Here is a 21,357-nt window from a genome sequence, read left to right on the forward strand (position 1 = left end):
TATAATATTACTCTCTTCTTTAGGAGCGACATTTCCTGAGTGTGTCCAACTATATTTTCACTGTGATCTTCCTAGCAGAGATGGCCATTAAGGTAAGAATCATTTCTTTTTCTTTCTTCTGTAGATGAACCTTTTTCTATTTTATACTGGATTTAGATTATTGTGATTACTGCCTTGTGTACAGCTTAATTTGTATTTTAATAATTTCCAGGTTGTAGCTCTTGGTTTCTGCTTTGGGAAGCAGAGCTACCTCCAGTCCAGTTGGAACATTCTGGATGGTGTATTGGTGTTTGTGTCTCTGATCGACATTTTGGTTTATCTGGCCTATCATGGTGAAAACAGGATCCTGGGAATTCTGAGAGTACTTCGCCTGCTACGAACACTTCGCCCATTGAGGTACATGTTGGATTTTCTTTTGTATGTGGATACTGTCTTCTCAACTTTTGGGGGTTATAGTGTAGTGGTTTGCATATTTGCCTAAAGTACAAAAGATCCATATGTTGATCCCAGGAAGACACACAAGGAATGTAGAGTAAATATCTGCTGAATCATGTGCTTTTGCAGTGCTACTTTATATTGTCAAAAGTATTTGCTCGTCTGCCTTCACACATATACACTTCATTGACATCCTATTATTAATCCATAGGCTTTAATATGACGTCGGCCCACTCTTTGTTCTGGGAAGACTTTCCACAGGGTTTAGGAATGTTTGTGGGAATTTTTGACCATTCTTACAGAAGTGTATTTTTGTGCACTGGTTTGCAGTTATATTGGAACAGGAAGGGGCCAACCCCAAATTGTTCCCACAAAGCCGGGAGCATGAAATTGGCCAAAATGTCTTGGTATGCTGACGCATTAAGAGTTCCTTTCACTGGAACTAAGAGGCAGAGTCAAACTCCTGAAATACAACCGCACACTTGGCACAGTGCAATCAGACAAGTACCGTTCCCTGGGCAACCGCCAAACCCATACATTCGTCACTCTAGAGAACCCATCTCTACTGCTCTAGAGTCCTATGGTCCTATGCTTTACAAACACTGCATCCGATGCTTTACATTGCACTCGGTGATGTAAGGCTTGGTTACAGCTGCTCGCCATGGAAATCCATGAATAAAGTTCTCTACACACTGTTCTTGAGCTAACCTGAAACCACATGAAGTTGGGAAAGTTGGGAATCTCAGTGCACGATGCGACTCAGTAGCCTACTACTACCGCTCTGCAGCTGAGTTGATGTCGTTCCCTGTAGCTTTAACTTTGTTAAAATCCCACTAGCACCTGACTGTGAAATATTTCGTAGTGAGGAAATTTTGCAACTGGATTTGTTCCACAGAGGTGGCATCCTATCACGGTATCACGCCGGGACTCACTGTGCTCCTGAGAACGACCCATTCTTTAACAAATGTTTGTAGAAGCAGTCTGCGTGCCTGTGTGCTTGATTATATACACCTGTGGCCATAGAAGTGATTGAAACACCTGAATTCGATGATTTGGATGGGTGAATGAATACTTTTGTCAGTGTGGTGATGGAAGCGATCCCTTAGGAATAAGGGAAAATTCGAAAGTAGCTTTTATAAATTGATGCACATGTGCTGGATACTTTTTTGTTGCTCTACCTTGTTTGGGTTCTAGTTTTTTAATGTGCTGGATTTATTGGTACTTGTGTTAAACATGTTTTGGTTTGCGTGTTCCAGGGTGATCAGTCGAGCGCCAGGATTAAAGCTTGTTGTGGAGACTCTCATCACCTCTCTTAGACCTATTGGGAACATTGTTTTGATATGCTGCGCCTTCTTCATTATCTTTGGAATCTTGGGGGTCCAGGTAATCACTGTTCCACAACACAGAGACGCCTTACACCTTTTGTTGCTTAAATGTCACTCAGTATCCAATCAACAATTAGCTTTTTGTTTGAGCATTTTTGAAAGAATGACTGTTAGGTGAAGTATGAAAAGAAACAAGATGACCTGGTATTACCCAAGGACTGAGGAAAACGTATGATAATAATATGTTCTACAAAACTTCCCTGTATTTCTTTATTTCTGGCATTATAAGCTACAAACTCTGGTACATAACATGTAAATGGCTACCAAAATAGCCCCGCAGATAACTCTCTCTATGTTTTTCTGTTTCACTCTAGCTGTTCAAAGGGAAGTTCTACCACTGTGAAGGTCTGGACACAAGAAACATCACCAACAAATCAGACTGTCTGCAGGCTAACTACCGCTGGATACGAAAAAAGTACAACTTTGACAACCTGATTCAGGTAACAAACAATAGATTGAGGGTGAGATTTGGCAAAAAAGATGGGGCATGAGTGTAGAATCAGCACTGCACAATCTCACTGTGAGCTGTTTTAACTAACTTTACAGTACTGTACAAAAGTCTTGAGCTATCCCTCATTTTTTAATATTTTGTTTCCAAGGAGCAAGGATGAGTTTTTAATGAGGTTTTGAGAAACAGTTCTCCAGGCTTTCTGTAGAGCTTTCAGAGTTTTTCTTTGGACACTGGCTTATTTTTAGTCCAGTCCTTTTAATTTTTGGTATCCAGTTGTTTCATAATTTTTTAATTGTTTTTGATAAATCACCCTGCTGCATCTTCAGCAAATAATTACTTAAAAATGTCCCACACTTCTATGACATATTTCATGGTATTAATATATTATGTTATTATTATATGCAGAACAGCACCAAATCACCTAAGGCTTTTAAGCTTCTAGTAATGATGGAGAAATAGAGTTACATGTCAGCATAACACTAATCTAGATGGTATGTACATAACAAAACTGATCACGTGTGTAATGACTTCCTGTATTGTTTGTGTTTAATATCCAGGCTCTGATGTCTTTGTTTGTGCTGTCGTGTAAGGATGGCTGGGTTACCATCATGTATGATGGGCTGGATGCAGTAGGAGTGGACCAACAGGTAATGGTGTGAGAAATTGCTAAGCTGTAAAATTGCCTTGTGTCAGGTACACAAAAAATACCTTTGTAGTGTTAATCTACATCCACCCTCGAAGTGATTACTTATTCGTGGATCACTTTGAAGGTGACAGTAAGTCGTAGGCGGACGTTCCATGATCCAGTTGGCCCAGGAAATCCTCATTGGTAGTCACTTCAGTTGCTCACTGCAAAGTTTAGAAGTTTATCTGAGATCCCAACCACTTCATGTTGCCAAATGTCACGTTCTCTAGTCTGTGGTTGTGACATCACTGCATATCGCGTCAAGTGTGCACACAGCTTTAAGTGACAAAGAGAAAACAGTTTAAAAGGTAGAGCTTTCCCTGAACATTTTCTAGGGATTTGACCTGCTTCTGAATGTTGTAAGTGATAAGATACTGACAGTTTGGGTGCTGGTATCTCTTCTACTTGCACAACAATGATCAGAAGAGCTAAAAGTCCTTTTCTTTTTTGTTTTCAGTAAGAAATATGCATAAAAAAACTAAAAAAACAAATATTCTCTGCTGTCTTCTGCTTTCCTCAGCCTAAAAGGAACAACAATCCTTGGATGCTCCTCTACTTTATCTCCTTCCTGCTCATCGTCAGCTTCTTCGTCCTTAATATGTTTGTTGGGGTTGTGGTGGAGAATTTCCACAAGTGCCGACAGGACCAGGAAGAGGAGGAGGCGCGCTTACGGGAAGAGAAGAGGCTCAAAATGAAAGAGAAAAAGCGCAGGAGTAAGGAGAATGAAGGGGCTGGTCGGTAGTCTATTTTTCTGAGCACTGCCTGCTTTCAGAGCCTGAAAAAAAGAGAACGGGAATGAGAAAAAGAAAGAAACAGGGATACATGTATATATAACAGACTGAAACATTAAAAGAGGGAGAATTTAAAAGACTGGCTAGCTCACGCAAACAGTGATCAATCACTGACAGAGGGCGTGGACTACATCAGTCTGATGCATGCAAATGCATGACTGCAGCCCTACTCTTACCCTTTTTCTAACACTGCATGAAAAACTTGAGCAGTTGTTTTAACCTAAAACTTTGTATGCTCACCCTTTAATTAATGGAACTGCCACCAGTTTAGGGTAAAAGTAGTAACAGTACTTAATCTATTTTAAATAGCTCTCAGATACCAAATCTAAATACAACAAAACCTGTAATAAGCTAACTTTTGTTTTTGATTTAATTGCTTTTTAAAAGCGCCTTTATAACACTTGCTGCATGCGAAAGTAATTAACGGCTGCATTTCTCCAGATGTCTTTGGAAATTTTGCTAGCAAAATTTGAATTGGTGAAATGCCAGTAAACCCCTCCCTCCTTGCGAATGCATGTGCAACACTGACCATGAAATGGTTCTTGTCACTGATAGAAGAAGAAGGATATTTCCTGTAAACACGCTTTGACTGGCAGACTCAGAAACATAGCAGACACTTTGACTGCTATACCTGTAAACACCTTGGGAAGCTGTGCTTTTAGCATATGTTAAGTTACGTAGATAAAAATTGTTGTTTGTTGCACCTTATAGCTAATGCAAGGACATGCTGGTAGAAACACACCACCCACTGCAATCATGATTCAAAGTACTGTACAGTCACAATACAAAAGAGTATTTCATTTAGGGACTTGACTGTGAATGAGAGAAATTTGTAGAAGTATTTTGTCTTATATTCATTTACGTAATCGCAGAGTTACATTTTAAGGCAGTATATGGTGTGAGCAGAACACAGCTATTTCATGTTCTAATGGCACCATGTCTCACTGGTCTAAAACTGCTCTTGATAAATGTAATATAAGCTACTTGAATGTCTCAGAGGAATAAGCCTGTTCATAGGGATTTGGGCATATGATCAATCAAAACTCACTGATCAATCAAAAAATGAATGTAGTTTTAGACTACTGAGATTTTTTTTCCTGCAAGTATTTTAGAGAAAAGTGGCTCCAGTGTTTGTTCAACAGCACCCCCTAATTCTCAAATCTTAAGGAATTTGACAGCAATATTAACTGATTAATTTGAAATTATTGAGCTCAATTTAAAGAGTTTAGATTATCGCTAAAGCAGTACAAGCTGAACGATCTCATTTGTTAAAGGATGGTGTTGTTGAACATACCCTGCACAGCCCCTCTAAATCCTAGTTTTAAAAAGAATGGCATGAAAGCATGCAGTAGATGCATAGGGCAGGGCATGGTATACGTGAGAGTATGTCAAAGACATTCACATACACGTTCGATAATTACAGTGGACATGTGAGTATACAGTCTAGTTGGATAACAAGCACATATAAATAGCCAGGGTCTCATTTGTAAAACACTTGTTGTATGTTGGCACTGTAAAAAAAAATGTATAAATGCACACAAAAGCAAAAAATGCCATCCACCAAGATATCAATTTGGATTGGCTTCTTCTGTTCATACACAATGTAGTCCTAACCTATGTAAGCATCTGTGACCCTTGACTGGGTAGTGCTATCTCAAACAGCAGCAAGTTTTACACTTACAGAAATGATAACTGAAACATTCAACCACAAGTTTAATTAGCGTCAACATTCTGACTATTACGGTAACCTAATATTAAATATGTAAACATGGCATTAACATGCATAACCATAAAACATTTGAAACAGCTAGTTAGCATTGGTAATGGTATTTTCAGTGCCACTGGACTTCCTTAATCTGACTAAAAATTGGCTTATGTTTCCTCCTCCTCTAATGTCACTCTAACTTTTGATTCTTAAGAGTGCAACATGCATGGCACTTGCTTATCATTATGTATGCACAATTGAGGTCAGAAGTTTACATCCACTCATCGTAGGCATGAATTTCATGGTAATTTTGGGCTTTCAATGATTTCTTTGAACTGTTCTTTTTCCAGGGTCAAATCATTGTACAGCACACATCTCTGATCACTTAAACAAGAATTAGGTGCACAAATATATTCATACATCCCCACTAATATTTGGTGTCTCTAAGCAATTTGTGCTTTGACCAAAGAAAGCACAAATTAAACAAAAACCTAATAAGAAAAATCAAACTGAATACATCATTTCCTAAACACACAACCTTCTGGCATAATGCTGGCAGGATATTTAACAACTTGTCTTGGCAGAGTTGGTAGAGTTCATTTTTATTGATTGGTGTCATGGCACGGACTCAGCTTTTAACACATGTTCAATAGGGTTAAGGGCGGGGCTTTGGGAAAACCATCCCAATAGCCTAATGTTAGCCTATGTTATCCATTTCAATACTAGCTTTGATGGATGTTTGAGATCATTGTCCTTTTGGAACACCCAATTATATCCAAGTTTCAACCATCTAGCTGTTGATTTGAGGCGAAGTTGAAGAATTTAGAGATAGTCGGTAATTTCTTCCGTCTTCAAAGCATGATGATACCTCCGCCATGCTTGACAGCTGGTACAGTGTTCTTAGGATTGAAAGCCTCATATTTACTCCTCCTAACACACTTCCTGTCATTTTGGCCAAATAGCTCAATTTATGTCACCTGACCATAAAACCTTTCACTTGGTCCAAACCCTGTCAGTCCATTGTGATGTAAAATTAATTTCACTGTGGACACTGATGCTGGTGTTTCAGCAGTTTCCAGTTCACTGCAGGCTTCCGTCTTAGTGGTTCCCTGGGTTATTCCTGAACATCTTAACCGATTTCCTCTCATCTGCGGGTCAGAATTTGGATCTTCTTCCGGATCTTGGCAAATTGGTGACATATTCAAGTAACTTGTACTTAAGTGCAGTTGTTTAAAGTGTTAGTACTCTGCAGAAATCTATGGTTATTTAGGAAAAAGAAAGCCACAACTTGTGCACATCTATAATTCTATTTCTTAGATCTTCTCTGAGTTCTGTGGACTTTCAAATTGTTTCGAGTATTGGTCAATCCAATGAGTTCTGTCAAACAAAGAGAACTAACAGTTGTAGTCAATCACGATCACTAACAAGAAGCTGAAAGGCCTTGGTGTTTGTAGAGCCTTCAGCACCTTTATTAAAAGATTTAAGTGAGTGAAGTGTATATTTGAGCCTTTATGTAAACTTTTGTGGATTATAGAAAATCAAAAATAAATTCAGTGATGTGTGTCTAATTTTAGTTTTTTTTAAAGATGTATGCGGTACAGTTATTCCACCCTGGAAAAGAACAGTTCAGTTTTCACGAAAATCCATAAATCCCCATGATGTTCGTGTGGATGTAAATTTTTAAGTAGAACTGTACGTGTGCAAATTTACGTACAAAAGTATTTTGAGTAATAATACTAAATATGTGATCCCTTTAAAAAATGAATACATGCCATAAATATCTTAGACTTCGTGTTACTCTCATGTCCTCACTTATTTAAACAAGCCACACAAGCAGTAGCATGCACATACTGTTTAAGGAACAGGGACAATGGGAGCACCACCGCTGCGAGTAAGTTTACAATTAGAGGATCAGTGGGTCGCCTGGTCTGCTCAAGGGCCTCTCTGGTGTGACATGCGTACCAAAATAGCAGAATCTTATTAAGGCACAAGCATATTTTGGTGAATAAAGTATGAAATGGAACAGCAGTGGTGGTTGCCTTCTCTTTGCCCCTCTGCCTTCCGGTGCACACTGCTACACATACAACACTTTATATTCAGACAACAGTTACTCACCAAAGTGAGTCTCTCTGCGTGTTTCTTACTCTGTCTTTCATATATTTGTTTGTTCCTGAATTTTTTTGATCCAGAGGCCAAGCTCGGGCGGTACTATGACGACTACTCTCCCCTGCGTCTGTCCATCCACTCGCTGTGTACCAGCCACCACCTGGACCTCTTCATCACTTTTATCATCTGCGTCAATGTCTTCACCATGAGCATAGAGCACTATAAACAACCAGTGGTAATGCGTGCCCCTACAAACTTGCTCAAATGGAAAATGTTGTGAAAGATGTCTCAAATTAATCTGTACGCTTCTCCTTACATTCAATCTGTGCACTCAGTATTTAGGAGAGGTTCTGAAGTACTGTAACTACGTGTTTACCTGCATCTTCGTCGTTGAGGCCCTCCTCAAACTTGTGGCATTCGGCATACACAGGTTCATCAGAGACAGGTAAAACAATGAGATGGATGTCAGTCTTTTCTGAATCTCTATAGCATTGTTTCCCACTAAAGTAAATGTAACTATCTCGCATAAAATGGTTACAAAAATAATTCCCTACTTAATGTGTGAATTCCTGCCTTCCTTATTTTCTGACAATTGTATTCAGAGCACTGGGTGGTCAGGGTACTAATCTTTTTCAGAGTACCCAGGTGGAGCGTTATCATGGTTTGCCTCAGTGTTTTTCCTACAAAAGAGATTAGTGGGTGGGCTGCCCATTAATCTAAACAGCCTCCTCACTATTTAGCATCAGCAGCCAGGCAGCAGCAACATTTCATCTTCTGTTCCCACCTGTTCTCCTTTTCAGCTAACTCACATAACCTTTAAAGACTAAGAAGGAATTCGTATTACTTTGCTGGTACTAGTTGAATATGCTGCATGAGCGATGAAAGAGAAGCACTGTATCTTGTGTCTTATTTTTTATTGATTTATTTTTTTGCCCTTTTCTTTTCTATCTGACTAAAAAATATTCTCAGGTGGAATCAGCTGGATTTAGCTATAGTGGCATTGTCCATCATGGGCATCGTTCTGGAGGAGCTGAAAATGAAAGGCACATTACCAATAAATCCAACCATCATCAGGATCATGAGAGTGCTCAGGATAGCACGAGGTACACATACGCTTACCAATCTATCCTTGCTTATGTCGTACACACTTACATAATTTCACTCTGTTAAGTTATCCTAAATATTCTAATAGATCTGCATCAAAAGGAGGATCTCAGATGTAGATAAAACAGTTTCCTACTAACCCTTTTTCACAATTATCACAGTAAAACGTCTGTTTCAATGTCTCTCTGCAGTGCTGAAGCTTCTAAAGATGGCCACAGGGATGAGAGCTCTGTTGGATACTGTCATGCAAGCACTGCCGCAGGTAAACATGGACTCTGTAATGTCTCAACCACAAAAGAGTGGTTTTGCTTTTTTTTTCTTATTTATGAAAACAGGATCAGGATATGAATTTTGTTCAGAATAGACAGCCCTGAAAGATTTATGGTTTTTAATAAATATTTAATTCCAGGCGTATCCTTCCACATTACAAAATTCATATCCTGACCCTCAAGTGTGTTTGTTTCTTCGGATTTTCGCCGGCTTATTGCACATCACATTTGGTTTTCTTAGTAAATGTGCCTTATAATAAATGGCACGCACACTGCACACAAGAGGAATTTTATCACAGAGTCAGTGAGTTCATTAGTCAAATGGATACACGTGCACATTTTTGCCACCGATCTTGTGATTTCTTTTTCCTCCCTTGTCTTCCTTTTTGTGCTTTTGCTATTTTGTCAATGCACCCTCCATTTTTTTTAGGCATGTCAGCAGATGTCGCGGATGTATCTCCCTGTTATTGCGTGGCTCAAATCTTAGAGGCAAAGAGCAGCTGCGCCAAAGATTATGATGTTTGTGCAGTGACAGACGTTGTTCTGTTATCTTCTAAATGTCAAGTATTCGGATATAACCACAGAATGCACGAGGAAAGATTTTCCAGTTTTAGAAACTGGAAATAGAGATGAGACATGCTGGTAAATGATGGCACGATGCACATGTAGACATAGGAGGTGCACACTGTGCAAGTTATTTTTGAATTTTTTGATTTTTAAGCACACAAGGGATTTCTCCGTGCAATGGGTAGAAAAGGGAAAAAGAAGTATTTTATGCTAATGCATAAATAAGCATATGTGGTATCAAATAAATGCAATAAGACAAGAGCACTCAGCGAGCACATCTCCCCTCAAAGGGAAAAGGCTGTACTAAAACGCTGATGTTTTATGATTTTTTTTTTTTTATTACAACATGCTGACATCAGGTTGTTTTTATAACAATAGGCTGATGTCTGACCTTTAACACATTTATAGTGTTTTTTATTATCTTTACCAATATAACTGGGGCAGAGCTGGCTGAGATCGTTGGCTTCAGTAAGCTGAAGGAAGTTGTGATTTTAAGATATTTTCATGCACTGTGTAATTTTGGGAAACTTTCTGGTGTCATTGTGATGTCATGGGCATTGTGTTAATGTACAGCTCTCCCCATGACCATTCACATGATATATTACTTGATATGTTTCTTCAAGGTCAACTTTTACCTTTGGCACAAACAATAAAGGTCAAGGTCAAATCCCTGGAAAACTGAGGTGCTCATGCCAAGCAAGGCATGTTTTTATTGTTTTACCCATTTGATGTGATCTTGATCTGATTTTCACCTAAATGAAACCAACTTGTACCATCACACAAAATATGAAAATGAGATCTTGGAAACTGTGGATGCTAGACTGCTAACAAACAGACAGACAAACAAATGGAGTCAGTTATATATTCCCTCTCGATTATATACTCCGGAGACAGTGCTTTCTTGTCCCCTCTTTAATGTTTTAAATGGTACTGTTGTTTTTTTGCAGAAGATATCTAACATGTTTTGGGGTTTGTTTTTTTCTTTTTCCTTCCAGGTGGGAAATCTTGGTCTTCTCTTCATGCTGCTCTTCTTCATCTATGCTGCTCTGGGAGTGGAGCTCTTTGGCAAACTGGGTCAGTCACCAGCAAGAAATTCAGCAAAACAAAGACACACACGTATGAGGTGCCGTAAGGGACATTATTACTGAAACACTCTCACACACACTACTGAAACGCTCTCACACACACTACTGAAATTTTAGCTCTCACACACACTACTGAAACACTCTCACACACACTACTGAAACGCTCTCACACACACTACTGAAATTTTAGCTCTCACACACACTACTGAAACACTCTCACACACACTACTGAAACACTCTCACACACACTACTGAAATTTTAGCTCTCACACACACTACTGAAACGCTCTCACACACACTACTGAAACGCTCTCACACACACAACTGAAATTTTAGCTCTCACACACACTACTGAAACGCTCTCACACACACTACTGAAATTTTAGCTCTCACACACACTACTGAAACGCTCTCACACACACTACTGAAATTTTAGCTCTCACACACACTACTGAAACGCTCTCACACACACTACTGAAATTTTAGCTCTCACACACACTACTGAAACGCTCTCACACACACAACTGAAATTTTAGCTCTCACACACATTACTGAAACGCTCTCACACACACAACTGAAACGCTCTCACACACACTACTGAAATTTTAGCTCTCACACACACTACTGAAACGCTCTCACACACACAACTGAAACGCTCTCACACACACAACTGAAATGCTCTCACACACACTACTGAAATTTTAGCTCTCACACACACTACTGAAATGCTCTCACACACACTACTGAAATTTTAGCTCTCACACACACTACTGAAACGCTCTCACACACACTACTGAAATGCTCTCACACACACTACTGAAATTTTAGCTCTCACACACACTACTGAAACGCTCTCACACACACTACTGAAACGCTCTCACACACACTACTGACATTTTAGCTCTCACACACACTACTGAAACGCTCTCACACACACTACTGAAACGCTCTCACACATACTACTGAAATTTTAGCTCTCACACACACTACTGAAACGCTCTCACACACACTACTGAAATTTTAGCTCTCACACACACTACTGAAGCGCTCTCACGCACACTACTGAAACGCTCTCACGCACACTACTGAAACACTCTCACACACACAACTGAAACGCTCTCACACACACTACTGAAATTTTAGCTCTCACACACACTACTGAAACGCTCTCACACACACTACTGAAACGCTCTCACACACACTACTGAAATTTTAGCTCTCACACACACTACTGAAACGCTCTCACACACACTACTGAAACGCTCTCACACACACAACTGAAACGCTCTCACACACACTACTGAAACGCTCTCACACACACTACTGAAATTTTAGCTCTCACACACACTACTGAAACGCTCTCACACACACTACTGAAACGCTCTCACACACACTACTGAAACGCTCTCACACACACAACTGAAACGCTCTCACACATACTACTGAAATTTTAGCTCTCACACACACTACTGAAACGCTCTCACACACACAACTGAAACGCTCTCACACACACAACTGAAACGCTCTCACACACACTACTGAAACGCTCTCACACACACTACTGAAACACTCTCACACACACTACTGAAATGCTCTCACACACACTACTGAAATTTTAGCTCTCACACACACTACTGAAATGCTCTCACACACACAACTGAAACGCTCTCACACACACTACTGAAACGCTCTCACACACACAACTGAAACGCATTTCCGCTGAACAGGAAGTTGTTTCCTGACAAGGAAACTGATGGAAAAAGTGGTATATTTCAAAACACTACAAGGATGTCTACTCAGCAACCTGCTAGTACAGCAGTTCCCAACCTTTTTTGTGCCACGTAAACAATATAAAAATAAAAAAAAAAGATAAATACCATGAAAACCATAAATTTTAAACTCAAGCCTCAACTCTTGCGACCCGGTACCAAACGACTCACAGACCGGTACTGGTCCAGGACCTGGGGGTTGGGGACGGCTGTGCTTGTAGCCTAAGTGAAGCAGCCGCATTACTTAACAATATTTTAGCTTCCTTGAATCAAGGAATGGATTCAAGGTGCAACAGGGAATTCGGCAATTATGTCCTGTTTCCCCTAAGCTTTTTATATTGGCAACTCAGTTGTTAACACTATTAATCAAAAATTCTAACGACATACAAGGAATATCAATTTTTAATAAAGACTTCAAAATAAGTCAATTCACAGATGATACATCTATGTTTTTGAAAGATAAATACATGGTAGAGAAAACTAAAGCTTCTCGTTTATCTCTCAGTATCAAAAAATGTGAACTTCTCCCGATTCATACAAGCTCTGACTCCTCAATAGCTTTGGTTAGAGTTGAATCTAAAGTTAAATATATAGGGCTGATAATATCTAAAAAACCCAATTAGCAGAAAAGACACCAATATTTCTAACTGTATCATCGAGATGAAGAAATCACTTAGCCACTGGTTAAGCAGAGACCTCGCTTTTTTTTGGCAGAAACATCCTATCTAAAGCTGAAGGCATCTCCAAATTGATTTATCCTTGTCACTCTCTATATATCTCCTCTAAAAGCATTAATAAGGCTAACACAGTTATTTTCGAATTTTTGTGGAGGAATAAAACCCATTACATAGAAAGATATCAGCTTGTGAAGGAATACAATAAAGGTGGTATCAAAACTCCAGAATTAGAATTTATGGATGGCACCCTTAGAATTAAATGGTTAAAATCTTGTCTGTCACAGCCAGACTCTACTTAGCTCCACATCCTATGATCCTTGTTTAATAAAATAGTATACAGGATTAGACTTTATTTTGAAATGTGATTTTGCGGTAAATAAAATCCCCATAAAGATATCAAACTTTCCAAAACAGACTGTGCATTTTTGGGAAAATGAGATTTACCCACAACTTCTCCCCATAATTCAACCTTATGGAATAATAGGGTAATAACACTTAATCAAAAATCAATTTTCAAGAGTGACTGGTTTGAACAAAAAGATTATATTCATAACAGATTTGTTGGATGATAACGGTGTAATTCTAAGTTACCCAGACTTTTCAGAAAAATATTGTCTAAACTGTTCTCAAAGAGAATATAACAAATTTTGTGAACTGGTCCCACTGCCTCTGCTTCATTTGATTAAAATTTTTATGATATACAATAATTTCTCATCAGTGCTCCCAAATTTATTGCTAGGGCAATGTCAGCTGTTTGATAAAAATGCAATAAGAAATTTGTTAGTAGTTTCTTCAAAGACAAAAATATTTCATAGTTACAACAGAATGGTTACATTGCATGGTTCTAATTTAGTTATTTCATATACACTGGATAAAGCATACTAAAAATTTATGAAATAGCCTATTCTACCTAAAGTTAAAGAAACACACTTTAAAAAAAATTAATCCTGTGGCAGAATTTCTAAAAAAAAGAGATTTGGCTTTGAGGTGGATCAGTGTTCTTTTTGTACTGATGAAAATGAAACCCTAGAACAGGTTTTTTTTTTCTATGCCCTATCACACAATGTATTTGGTGCAACTTAAAAAATTGGATTTTCCTAAATATTAATGATGTGTCACTATTTGAATTACATCATAATTTTTTTTATATGGATCATCTGTCTCAGACATTATTAACATCATCATACGTTTGAGTAAATATCATATCCATTGTGTTAAATGGAGGAACGCTAAGCCTTCTCTCCCTGGTTTTATTGATGATTTTAAGATATTTTTTTCTTTGCTAAAAAAGACAAAAAGCACATATGCCAAAAAAAAACAAAAAAAAAAAAACAGGATAATGCCCGTCTCCTGCTATTCTAAATTTTGACTTATGCTGAGGCTAATATATTTTTAAGTAATGCAGCTGTCTCACTAAGACTAAGCTGTCTAACTTATCGTTCCATGATTCGATTCAATTCGATTCGATTCAATTCAATTCAATTTGATTCTGGGAAATTTTGACAGTCAGCAATATTATAATTCAGATCAGTACATTTACATATTTTTGTATCTAAAAAAAGGAAGCTGACACACGCAAGACTTTATCAAAGGTGTAAGCTCACAGCAGATGCCTTTGTGTAAAAGTAGCTGAAGATAAAACACAGAAAAACATGAAGGTGATTTTTCCTGGCCTGGGATTTTATAAAAAATATTCTGCAGTACATCAAAAACAAAAGAAAACCATTAATCAACATATGAACGTTACCTCTGACGTTCCAGCGGTTTTATTAGAGACACGGCTAAGCGTTTTGCATTTTGCATAATTTTTAAATGTTTAAATTTGTTCAGTATTGAACGGCAGAAATAAGATTTTCTTTTCGGAAGTATGTAAAACGAAAAAAAAACAGCGGCCGACAGCGCTGTAAACAACAGTAGACTTGTGCATAACAAGCAAGTGAATAATGCAGAAAACAGATTTTTAGACGGGAAACAGTTCTTGAAGTACAGAGAGAGAGAGAAAGAGAGAGAGCTGTGCATGACGTGTGATTTTATCGTGGTGGAAGCAAAACAGTAAACGTCAGAGGGAATTCATGACGATGTTTATGTGAAGCGCAGTTTGGATCTTCTTTTGCTGCTGGTTCAGTCAATATTGTTTGGAGAGAGATCAAACTAACAGCTTTAGAATCAGCGCAAAAACGGCGTGAAAACATAGCGCGGACCGCCGACAGATCAGAATCAGCCAGCTGTTGGCTTTCAGCCCCGACCGTGTCCATGCCGTCGGGTGAGAAAGGCGACATCCCATTGATTCTGATCCGCGGGTCTGCGCTGTGTGTTTACGTCTTTGTGCAGAATCCCTGTTCCTGCTCTCATTTACTGTTTTAGCTGTTTGGTGGTTGTTGAAATTTTGTGCGGTTTCACCTGAGATTCTGGCATTTCGGGCAAAATTAATTTATATTAAAAAATTGATTCAGGATTTTAATGAATCGATTTAACGTTATCCAAGCCAGAATCGATTTTAATTGATAAATCGATTATAAAAACCCACCCCTAACTAGCAGGTTGCTGAGTAGACATCTGTGTAGTGGTTTGTTTGAAATCTACCACTTTTTCCTTCAGTTTCTTTGTCAAGAATTAACTTCCTGTTCAACTGAAATGCCTTCCTGTTCAACTGAAACGCCTTCCTGTTTAACTGAAATGCCTTCCTGTTCAACTGAAACGCCTTCCTGTTTAACTGAAATGCCTTCCTGTTCAACTGAAACGCCTTCCTGTTCAACTGAAATGCCTTCCTGTTCAACTGAAACGCCTTCCTGTTCAACTGAAATGCCTTCCTGTTCAACTGAAATGCCTTGGTTTTTCAGTAGTGTGTGTGAGAGCGTTTCAGTAGTGTGTGTGAGAGCGTTTCAGTAGTGTGTGTGAGAGCTAAAATTTCAGTAGTATGTGTGAGAGCGTTTCAGTAGTGTGTGTGAGAGCGTTTCAGTAGTGTGTGTGAGAGCTAAAATTTCAGTAGTGTGTGTGAGAGCGTTTCAGTAGTGTGTGTGAGAGCTAAAATTTCAGTAGTGTGTGTGAGAGCGTTTCAGTAGTGTGTGTGAGAGCGTTTCAGTAGTGTGTGTGAGAGCTAAAATTTCAGTAGTGTGTGTGAGAGCGTTTCAGTAGTGTGTGTGAGAGCGTTTCAGTAGTGTGTGTGAGAGCGTTTCAGTAGTGTGCGTGATAGCGTTTCAGTAGTGTGTGTGAGAGCTAAAATTTCAGTAGTGTGTGTGAGAGCGTTTCAGTAGTGTGTGTGAGAGCGTTTCAGTAGTGTGTGTGAGAGCGTTTCAGTAGTGTGCGTGATAGCGTTTCAGTAGTGTGTGTGAGAGCTAAAATTTCAGTAGTATGTGTGAGAGCGTTTCAGTAGTGTGTGTGAGAGCGTTTCAGTAGTGTGTGTGTGAGAGCGTTTCAGTAGTGTGTGTGTGAGAGCGTTTCAGTAGTGTGTGTGAGAGCGTTTCAGTAGTGTGTGTGAGAGCTAAAATTTCAGTAGTGTGTGTGAGAGCGTTTCAGTTGTGTGTGTGTGAGAGCGTTTCAGTAGTGTGTGTGAGAGCTAAAATTTCAGTAGTATGTGTGAGAGCGTTTCAGTAGTGTGTGTGAGAGCGTTTCAGTAGTGTGTGTGAGAGCGTTTCAGTAGTGTGTGTGAGAGCGTTTCAGTAGTGTGTGTGAGAGCTAAAATTTCAGTAGTGTGTGTGAGAGCGTTTCAGTAGTGTGTGTGAGAGCGTTTCAGTAATAATGTCCCTTACGGCACCTCATACACACGCACACTGCTCCACACACTTTGCCAGAAAAGGTTTTTGAATCCAAGCATCACTATTACAGTCACGATTTGCGGCAAATTCCCCCCCCCCCCCCCCCCCTTTGTTTTTGCACCCTCCCTTCCTGTTTTGACCAAGGAAAGATCACATTTGCATGATCCCATTTATTTACACTATTGCTTCTTCAATGGACTCACTCTGTCCAACTCATTTTGCCTGAGTCTGTGTGGGAAAAGTGTTAGAAAAAAGAAAAAAAGGACTTCTGGGAAGATGAAATGAAAAACAACTTTCTGATAAAGAGGTTGCTTTCGGTGAAATGTTATGATCCTCTGCTACACGCTGGGAATAGAAGATGATGTCTGTTTTGCCGATTTATGCAACATGACCCATCTTCAGCTTTTGCAGAGATTTTTATGAATGTTTGGAAGTGCCAAACTAAATGCTGATTCATGCCTGTAAGGGTGAAATATGTTTTAACTTTGGAAATTTTGAAGGAAACATCGTGGCACAGAGCGGTGGAGAACAGGAACGTTCCCTGCATTCATACACCAGTAAGAAAAAGCTAAACCTCATCTTCGAACTTACTTGCGTCTCACACCCCTCCTGGTACATAGGCCGTCGACAAGTCTTTAGTTTTATTATAACATGGTGTTTTATACATTTTCACCATGGAAGAGGAATTTAAACTGACCAACAATTATGCGACTAACTGACAGACCTTAGACAAGCATACGTTGGCAGACTCTGTCCAAGGTATCTGCCCAAGGCTGTGTAGATAGGATGAGGGCACGGGGGGGCTGAATGAGTGTTTAAATGTTAATACAGTTCTGGCTTCATGTCATTTCGGGGTCAGGTGTTTTCAGCATAGCTTGTAATTAACATATTCCAGTGTGGATCTGAATCTAGATTTAAGAATTTATCTGGTAGTCTACACCTAGATGAATCCCGATTTCCAGTGGGCAGGAGTTAAAGGAAGATTACCTGAGAAAGATAAAACAAAAGGGGTAGAATAGTAAATGGTCTATACAGGAGCGAGCTCCAACTGAGAGGAAAGAATATTTAGTAAGGTGTGAAAGCAAGGAAACATTGACTTGAGTGACTTAATAGATCTCATTAGTTTTCCTCATTAGGTCTAATTAGGTCTAAGTCACCACTGTTAGATGAAACTCTCTCTCTCTCTCTCTCTCTCTCTCTCTCTCTCTCTCCATATATATATATATATATATATATATATATATATATATATATATATATATATATATATATATATATATATATTAGGGGTGCAACGATACTCGTATCGATATCGAACCGTTCGATACAGTGCTTTCGGTTCGGTACGCATATGTATCGAACGATACAACATTTTAATTTATTTTATCAACTTTCCTTCTGATGATGCTGTCTGTGTTGAGCGCTCAGTGGATCTGCGCTCGACAGTGCAGCCTAGGCGGAGTAGTCGAACACAGATTCACTGAGCGCAGGGCAAGCTAGCGAGACAGAAGCTAGGCTAGTTGCAACATGGCAAATTGAACCTCCCCCACCCTCATTCAGATCTGGCGTTTGGAACTATTTTGGTTTTCATGTGATGTATGACCCTGAAGGTAAGCGTGTCATGGACAAAAGTAAAACAGTATGTTGGATGTGCCAGCAATGCTCAATTGGTGGGAACTAGTGTGTTAGCGCAGTTAGCTCGTTAATGTGTTGACGTCTTCCAGCCCCACTCATGAGGTGATCCGCGGTAGCTCGTTAAGGGAGATTTGCCGTGTTGTGACGTTAATGTCATTTCAGATTAACGCTGACAGCACTAGTGGGAACACAACCAATACGACTGCACATTTACTCCGACATCATCCTAGTGCAAAGACAAGTGGAAGCAGAGAAAAACAACAAGCAGCATGCTACAAACTTTACCCGAGTCATTTAGACAGCCGTTAGCACATGATTCTCCTTATGGGGACCTGATATGTTTAATATGCTGCTGAGAATATAGCCCAGAAGAAGCGTATAGTATAGCTTTTATTTTGGAAAGAGACATTTCTCCATAATAAACTCTCTTTTCCAAAGATGAGTGATTCCTCAATCAGATACAGGGCTCGCAAAATCGCTAGCCCGACGTCCTGGGGCTTTTTTCCAGTCGGGCTACCAAAATCTATCTCTGCCCTGCCCGTCGGCCTATCGTAGGAAGGAAAAATATATGTCAGTGCTTTTGCATTCTTTCGGAAATGTAGCTGGGTAATTATGTCATTGGCATCGGCCACTGTCAATATGTGACATATTGAAATCGCGTTTGAATTTGCGCTTGTTTTTTGCTTTCACTTTGCAATCGCGTGAACTGTGTATAGAGAGCGACAGCACTGATTGGTGAGTGATGATAATTTGCGCACCAATTCCTCTGACATCGTCTTATCAATCGTTAGCTTACTATGCAAACATGACAAGTGAAATCTCCCGCAGCTTAAACATGTGAGAGGTTGATCGCAGAGAATCGCTGAGCGTTGTGTTAGTGCGTGTGTAAAAGCAGCAGGATATATATTTTAGTTCTGCTGAGCCAAATAAGACAGGTCAGGGTGAAGAAGTGACAGCCAAAGAAAAGCTTACCACAAAACGGAAAAGTTATGACAAATCAGACTATAAGGCAAAAAGAAAGTGCAGCTTTATGGTTTCATGGACAAAAGAATTTCTGTGGCTGCAATATGACGAGCTAAATAACCAGGGCTGCACATAAGTGGTCCGCAGGTGCGCATTCGCTGTCAAAATAAAAAATGCGCACAAGATAAGAAGTTGCAACGCGTGTTTGCAAACATAGGATTTTCTGGAGGAGGACAGACATTTGTTTAGAACTCTTAAAGATGTCGAAGAAGCTCCTTTAAGCAATTACTTTGGTGTTTCTCCACCTCCAAAGAAATGTCAGGAGTCCGAACCACAAAAGAAGCGCGTATTCTCGGAAAAGTGGTTGCAGGAGGTGAGCTGGCTTCAAACAAATGATGAACGCACAGAGATGTGGTGCAGAATGTGCTGTGAAAATTTAATAAATTACAAATTAAACAGCATGAACATTTTTTTTTTTGTATCGAAAAAATATCGAACCGTGACACCAAAGTATCGAACCGAACCGAACCGTGAATTTTGTGTATCGTTGCACCCCTAATATATATATATATATATATACACACACATATATATATATACATATATATACATATATATATATATATAGATCTTTTAAATGAGTTTGCTTACAATCTGATCTTGTGAAATAAGTTTTTTTATGTCTAAAAGTATGGTTTTTTTTGCTAATGATGTAGATATTTTAAAGGCGTACACGTGAAATACCTGCAGTCCAAAAAAAAGAAAAACGTCAGATGTTTAACGTCTGACTGAATATATTTGAACTGAAGCTGCTTTTTCTGAATTCTCAGCAGCCTCTGACTCAGTCGTCTCCCATTTGTTAGAGCCACAGCGAGCGTTTCAGTCTTGCATCAGTATAGCTTGATTTCATTACAAGTTACGCAAACCTTCCCTATCCATTTCCTCTGTGCTACACTCTCACATTGTTTAATCCTCTTATTTGTCTCCTGGTGACTGATGCTTAGAATAATAAACATGGTACATAATACTCCAAGGGATGTGTTATTCTTCTCAAGCATGCTGTTAATGTGACCTCAGGTTTGAGGCAAGGGAGGATATCTTCTGGTGGCTATTCTCTTTCTGTAAACAAGGCCTCGAGAGCTTTCTGTTAAATTGACCCAAAGACTTTTTGCTGTCCCCTGGAAGACTTTTCTCATTCGCTCTCCTGTGCCACATCCATAGGGAGACGCCACTTGGAACTAGTTTACTCTGCATTTATATGATTGAAGAAGAAGTTGTATTTTGTATGGAAGTGCGGCACGTTGTATTTCTCGTCTTCTTTTCATCACCATGTTTATAGCGCAGCTTAATTAACGTCTTCTTCTGTTTGCTTTGATTAGAGTGCAGCGACGACAACCCATGTGAAGGTCTGGGTCGTCACGCAACCTTTAGAAATTTTGGGATGGCCTTCCTCACACTGTTTCGAGTGTCCACTGGAGACAACTGGAATGGGATTATGAAAGTATGAACAGACACACACACACACACACACAAACGCACTTGTATGCACAACATGAGCTCTAATAAATGATGACTAGATTATCTCATAACCGCAGAGAGCGACGACCTCGAAAAGCAATTATAAATTATAAAGTAGCTTAGAGGAGACCAATGTCAAAACTTTCACATTTTGAGTTTTACTTTATTAAAAAATGAAATTCTGAACGACACAAAAATGTGATCGTGTACAAATGATGTGACAATGTCATGTATTTTTCTTTTTTTTTAATGAATTATAATTTTTAGGTATAATGTAGAATCTCTTTAACAAGATCATGTTAGGGAAAAGGTGTCAAACACAAGGCCTGATGACATGTTTGTTGAAGTTACACACCTTTTTTCTAATATTAAGATATTATGTGAAGGATTAAATGCGTAAGTAAACTTCTCCACTAAAGCTCAGACTGGGCCGTAAGTGGCCCACAACATAAGCAAT

The 21,357-nt window shown here is 39.2% G+C and overlaps 1 protein-coding gene across 4 annotated transcripts in view; it reads left to right on the forward strand.

Moving 5' to 3' along the window:
- Positions 1 to 21,357, forward strand: part of cacna1ha (calcium channel, voltage-dependent, T type, alpha 1H subunit a) — a 130,476-nt gene that overhangs the window by 98,862 nt on the left and 10,257 nt on the right. For 3 of the 4 annotated variants that reach the window (XM_085158157.1, XM_085158159.1, XM_085158160.1), the window contains exons 22-33: positions 24 to 92; positions 212 to 396; positions 1,692 to 1,818; positions 2,135 to 2,260; positions 2,829 to 2,918; positions 3,477 to 3,690; positions 7,642 to 7,793; positions 7,894 to 8,003; positions 8,528 to 8,661; positions 8,854 to 8,924; positions 10,494 to 10,572; positions 20,762 to 20,883. In XM_085158157.1, the coding sequence (XP_085014283.1) occupies positions 24 to 92; positions 212 to 396; positions 1,692 to 1,818; positions 2,135 to 2,260; positions 2,829 to 2,918; positions 3,477 to 3,690; positions 7,642 to 7,793; positions 7,894 to 8,003; positions 8,528 to 8,661; positions 8,854 to 8,924; positions 10,494 to 10,572; positions 20,762 to 20,883 (1,479 nt within the window). The remainder of the gene's footprint in view (positions 1 to 23; positions 93 to 211; positions 397 to 1,691; positions 1,819 to 2,134; positions 2,261 to 2,828; positions 2,919 to 3,476; positions 3,691 to 7,641; positions 7,794 to 7,893; positions 8,004 to 8,527; positions 8,662 to 8,853; positions 8,925 to 10,493; positions 10,573 to 20,761; positions 20,884 to 21,357) is intronic. The other variant, XM_085158158.1, reaches the window with a different exon arrangement.

This window comes from Neolamprologus multifasciatus, chromosome 4 (genome assembly GCF_963576455.1).
Source record: "Neolamprologus multifasciatus chromosome 4, fNeoMul1.2, whole genome shotgun sequence".
Lineage (NCBI taxonomy): Eukaryota > Metazoa > Chordata > Actinopteri > Cichliformes > Cichlidae > Neolamprologus > Neolamprologus multifasciatus.